The 6,000-nt window shown below is 45.1% G+C and overlaps 1 protein-coding gene across 2 annotated transcripts in view; it reads left to right on the forward strand.

Annotated features, from left to right (window-relative positions):
• The first annotated feature begins 515 nt into the window (after positions 1-515).
• LOC308103350 (ryanodine receptor 3-like) overlaps positions 516-6,000 on the forward strand; it is a 137,596-nt gene continuing 132,111 nt past the window's right edge. For both annotated transcript variants that reach the window (XM_080453269.1, XM_080453270.1), the window contains exons 1-3: positions 516-605; positions 1,758-1,835; positions 2,966-3,122. In XM_080453269.1, the coding sequence (XP_080309395.1) occupies positions 535-605; positions 1,758-1,835; positions 2,966-3,122 (306 nt within the window). In that variant the 5' untranslated portion in view covers positions 516-534. The remainder of the gene's footprint in view (positions 606-1,757; positions 1,836-2,965; positions 3,123-6,000) is intronic.

Here is a 6,000-nt window from a genome sequence, read left to right on the forward strand (position 1 = left end):
ATGATTGTGTTTTTTATACTGGCCTTACTTTGGCCCTTGCATTGTGGGTATTCAATCATAAAGTTGATTCACCCCTTTCAGTCTGCATGTCATGCTATAAATAGAAAGTTGTAACTGGGTGAATCTATAAATAGAAAGTTGTAACTGGGTGAATCACGTGTAGAAAGGTGAACATCTCATTACTGTTGGCCTGTGGACATTGGTTAAGTGAATGGCATGCCCCTGCCTGTAGCCTGTATTTCTTTATGACCTGACAAAGATGTAACCTTACATCGAAACGTTGTTGATTTTTGTCTGTGCTTTGCACCCTGTGACCTAAATAAAAAGGCTCAAATCGTCCGAGTTGCTCCAGTGTCTTCTTTACTCAATTATACGTGTCCGCTCCTGAGATGCACCGGTTCAGCCTGATTTCAGCTCGAGGCGTGGTGGAATATCCCTTTAATACTTTTCACATGGCTTCTAACAGCACCGCTGTCTTGATTATCTATCGAGTGTTCTCTTTGATCAACAGGATTTCTGGTTGGTGGGCATGTGATGCGCCTGTTCCACGGCCATGATGAGACGTTGACCATCCCTAACGCAGATCAGAGTGAAGAGGAGCAGAGGTAGGCGGCTCGAAACTCCATTTCCATTTGAACTGGAGCGGCTTTTTGGCCACAAGGTAGCTGTGCGGAACCTGTGGGAAGGTGACTGGGGAAATCTCAGAAATGCTCAGTCACCACCTGCACCGTGAAATCCTGAATGTTATGTAAATTAACTCTCAGGATTTAGCTGTGTGCAGAAAGCCTGTGGGTGAAACTGGGCATTGTTCAGGTGTGATTGTTTGCAACCGTGTGACAGTAAAGCAGGGCATTGCTGAAAAAGAGGCTTGTACAATCGTGAAACAATTCCTGTATGAATGAAGATATGAGAAAAGCAATGAAAGCTTTTCAACCTTCAAATCACCCCTGCTGACTTGAAGGAAGGCATGTTATCAAAATGTATGTGGTCTGTTATCATTGTTTTGAGTCAGTCCGTGAGGAATAAAGCAAAAACACATATAATATATATATCATAATTTTTGTGAAACAGCAGGAAAAAGGAGCCCCCTACATTAGCGTGTATGTTGCATAATATGTAGAATTATATTATTGTTCTCCACCATGTTCTTGGTGCAGCCAACCTTTGAATAAATTGCGAGATTGAGTATATGAAATATCCGAGACCATTATGGTTTATGGAAGATGCATCTGAACATGTATTCTTTTGCTAGTTTGACAAATTCAAATATTAATTAATCTTAAAATAAAATAAAAACATATTACAGTGCGCTTGACTTTACCAGCCACATGCTGCAGAGCAGCAGTGTTAAAGTTACATGGCAAGAGAAAGCCATGCTTGCCTGTATGGAATCCAAATGACTGAAATCAGTCATGGTGACCGAGAACTAATCCATGAAGTCAGTTGGCATTTAATAAAATGCTCAGTGTGTGCCATTTCTACAGGTGTGAATCCATAGATAATATTTCTAGGTTTCAGATTAAGACACACTGAAGGTCATAGAAATAATTCCTGTTCTCAAAAATGGTCCCTTTTGGCACAAGATGCAGTGCGCTGCATAAAAAATGTCATTTCCAATAACTCGAGCAGTAAGATTTTATAATGCTTATCCCCTTTGGCACCAAGCGAATATCTTCAAGCTATTATACCATATATCTTACACTGCAACTTAGAAGAACCAGGAGTGAAAGAGCCCTTCTCTCCACTTTTTTTTCCAGGATAGTGAACTATGAGGCGGCGGGCAAGGGAGGTTCTAAAGCACGCTCTCTTTGGAGACTGGAGCCCCTGAGGGTCAGGTGAGATCACACATGAATGTCATATGAAACACCCTCAAACATATACAGTACACACAGCCACACACACACACACACACACACACACACACACACACACACACACACACACACACACACACCACCCCAATATGGAAATACTTCTCATTAAATCCTCACACTACTGTACATAAAGCTCTGTAACATGAGCTTAAGGCTACATAAATACAATACGGTAAGGTCATATTTTAAGCGTGCAGCCCTGAATACTGCACTTAGTTGGTGAATTTTTGTATGATAGATGAAAATGTCCCAGTCAAGTTTATGTACTGTATAAGGCTCCTTCCAATTACGGGCCTGCATTCTCCAGTCAGGTCAGGTTTACAGCCATTATCCCATCCCTCTCTCTCTCTATCTCTCTCTCGTGATTTCCAACTTTCTTTTAGTTTACGAGTGCTTCTGCAACTATGGCACTTTTGTGTCCAAGGCTGTAAACACTGCTAAAAATATTTATTTTTGGAAGTTATTTCCCTCTTCCACTCTGCTCTCTCTCTCTCTCTCTCTCTCTCTCTCTCTCTCTCTCTCTCTCTCTCTCTCTCTCTCTCTCTCTCTCTCTCTCTCTCTCTCTCTCTCTCTCTCTCTCTCTCCCCCCCTCCCTCCCTCCCCTCCTTATGCCCACCCACGCAATTTCCCCAAAGTCACATCTTCAGTTCGCTGTCACTGGCACTCAATGTCAGAGACGCCACACTTTGAAAATTCACGGACTGCATCAGGGAAACCATTTGCTCGTTCCTCAGCTTCACCTGAGAGACGAAACGTCTTCCAAATTGCAAAATCCAGTCAGAGTTCCACTGTCAAGAAATCATAGCAATCTAATTCATATCCATACTTCACTTCTTCAATGAGGACATGACTTTTTGTGAGTCAAGATAAACTGCTTCCATTTTCAGCAGTGTGGAGATTTTGTAGTTGTATCCAGGGTTCGATTTAAAACTTTAATGATATTCACTAAACCTTCAGGGTAAGCTAAACCTTTAAGGGCAGTTATCAAATGAAAATGCTGTGAGTGTTCTATATAATCAGTCGGCTGACAAATGAAAAGCTGGCGATATATGACTTTTGACATTTGTGGGTGCATCTGTGCTGCTGATTAGCTGGTGCGGTAGTCACATCCGCTGGGGCCAATCGTTCCGCCTGCGCCATCTCTCCACCGGCCACTACCTGGCCCAGACGGAGGACCGCGGTCTGGTCCTGCAGGACAGATTGAAGTCTGACACCAAAGCCACCGCGTTCTGCTTCAGGTCCTCCAAGGTGAGTGTGTCTTTGCTAAATCCATCCATTGAAAGAATGTTAAATATTTCGAGCGAATGTGCTAAATCCATCCATTGAAAGAATGTTGAATATTTCGAGAGAATGTGTTGGTCAGAGCAAACTAGCAAAACGGTTTTGTATTTATGAGTGATTCTGCAGCTATGGCACTTTTTATCCAAGACTGTAAATACTTTTTTTTTTAAAGTTCTTATCTTATACGAAAGGTCTTACTATAAACAGCTTGAACTTTTATCAAAAACTCTGACCAGTGACATTTCAAACCTTTTTTTTTTTCTCAGTTTACCTCTGTCCCTCTACCAAATAAAAAATCTGCTACTATTTTACTGACAAAAATGTATTATATGTACTGAAAAATAATACAAGTATTTCATGTACTTTTTAGGTGTGGATGTCTGCACAATTTACAATTAGCAATTTTGCACCCCTCACCCCTCCGGTAACGATGGTTACGTAGGTAACCACGGTTATGTGAGCGATCACTCCAATATGATATAAACCTCTGCGCCGGGCGGAGGCATCCGAGGTAGATTACCAGATTAATCTGTGTACGTTGTCTGCCACGGCAAGAGGCAGCCATACATCTGGTGTGTGCCACCACAGAGGACGGCAAAGGCCGCCCGGCCAAACGATACGCATTAGTCATAACATCAACAAGCCAGTGCGAAAGTCTCTGTTTAGAAAGCCCCTGGCCCAGAACTTTCTCACCATAACAAACAAAAAGCTGATTAGTCTGTCTGATCGCTTGAGTCTGCGTGACATAAGCGTCCAAAGCCCTCACTGGGCACACTGTGGGCAGCACTCACATCACTCTCACCCAAGTGAGGGATGTAGGCCGTCAAAATTAAAGGCTGGTTCACATATCTGGAAGACAGCACCTTCGGCAAAAAAGAGGCGTTAGGACGGAGGGTGACACCCAACCTGTCAGGACCCATCCGAAAACACTCCTCACTCACATAGAGTGCATCGAGCTCACTGACCGTCTTAGTGGAGGTAATGGCCAACAGGAACACCATCTTCCACAAAAGGTGCCTACGGGAAATAGAGGCCAAGGGCTCAATGGGCGGCTGAACCAGCGTCGACAGCACCACGCCGAGGTCCCAAGCGGGAACCAGAGGAGCCTGCACCAGATGAAGGCGCCTAATGCCCTTCATGTAGCGGGTGCCTACCCATTGGTCCCTCCGGCCCGTCATCATGGCCCGCAGAGATGGCGGCAAGGTACACCTTTAGTGTAGACGCCGCCCGGCCTCCATCCAACACTGCAAGAACTGCAGCACAGTCTGGACGTTACAGGTCTCAGGACTGGCATCATGACGCACCTGATGGACCGGGCATGGCATGGCATGGCCAGGGAAGGACCATCACGGCATCCATGGAATGATAACCCAACCGCTGAGCCCCACGGCCTCTCGCCCTACCATAAGCGCCACGGTCTGGCCACCTTGGACGGCCGGAGTCGCAGTAAACTCAGGGCAGGCGGGGACAAGCAGCTCATCAGTGGCCTGCCGACCCCACTCGAGGTTAAGGGTCGTCGCCACCTTATCCAAGAGGGCACGCATGGTCAGTATCTGGCATCAGGCCACCTGACCCAACACTACCTGCACGGGAGTGGGCAAAGGACCCAGTGCTGCCTGGAACACAGAGGCACTGTTACCAAATTCCAGCTCTTCCAGGGCATGAATAGAGAAAACGTCATCCTCCTCTATATCACCCACCGCGCTGACCGCCTCACGCATGGCAGCTTCCTGTAGCTCAAAGCGGTTCAGGTCCTCTCCCGCACGGTTCCGTTTAGGAGGGGGGCACCCAGCCTTGGGGGGACCCCGCCGTTGGTCAGAAAAAATTGTCAGAAAAAATCCCTCTAACCACTCGCTATGGTTAGAGGGATCTAATAACCAGCTCACACGGAGCGCACAAGTTTGTGAATTAACAAGGTGGTACAGCCGCATCGAGGAGAAAAACACACGTGCACGGCACGCACGTGCGTTCCCAACTGCAAGCCGCCTAAGCTAACTACACACAGTGCATCATATTGGAGTGATCCAATATAGCGCTACATAACTTCTCCTTGCTATAAGTAATAATAATAATAATTTAAAAAATCATGCACTTTTTTGCGAAAACTTTATAAATAGCTTAGCTATATAAGGGTTAGAATGTCTTCATGAGCCTATCTATTGACCTTTTCACGGCTATTAATTAGATATTACTGTAAGTGTTTATAGCAGCCATTCATGTTGTCCACTGGCCTATTTCTAACTGACCATGTTGATGGCTGTTTTCAATTAGGAAGTCACGGGGGCATTTATCATCAGTGCATAAAGGCGCCTCTGCAGTGTTATACATACTGCATTTCATTTTATTGCTGTATTTTCACCTCTCATTCCTTAACTCCTCTTACTTTATTTATCTGCCTTAACAACCCATGTTTCTCATCCAGGTACTCAATCTCACTATTGCTCCCTCTTCGACTCGCTTCAGGATTCGACTCCATTTTAGCATTATCCAAAATGAAAATGTAGGCTACAAGAAAAGAAAAGGAGCCACTTTAGAATCTCAGAAGGGATGGGCATGCACAATTTCTTATTTATTTATTTATTTTAAGCTTCACAGCGTTCAAAAGTTTGAATTTAACAAAGTGCTCCTTTCTTTGGAAAATACGTCCCTGTGGACGCTCTGCTGGCTTCCCCCATGTCTCGATTTCTCCCTCCCTCCCTTCATTGTTAGTGCGTTCCGCTGTCACTCGGTTCCTATGCAAAGGTCACTGTGTTGGAACAGTGGCATTTAATGTTCTCCGCTACGTGCTGTCCCCTGTAATCCATCCCATCTCTGCCAGGCCGTGAATGTAGCAGAGCTAACGAGG

Source organism: Gymnoscopelus braueri, assembly GCF_963280865.1.
Source record: "Gymnoscopelus braueri genome assembly, chromosome: 16".
In the NCBI taxonomy this organism is placed as follows: Eukaryota; Metazoa; Chordata; class Actinopteri; order Myctophiformes; family Myctophidae; genus Gymnoscopelus; species Gymnoscopelus braueri.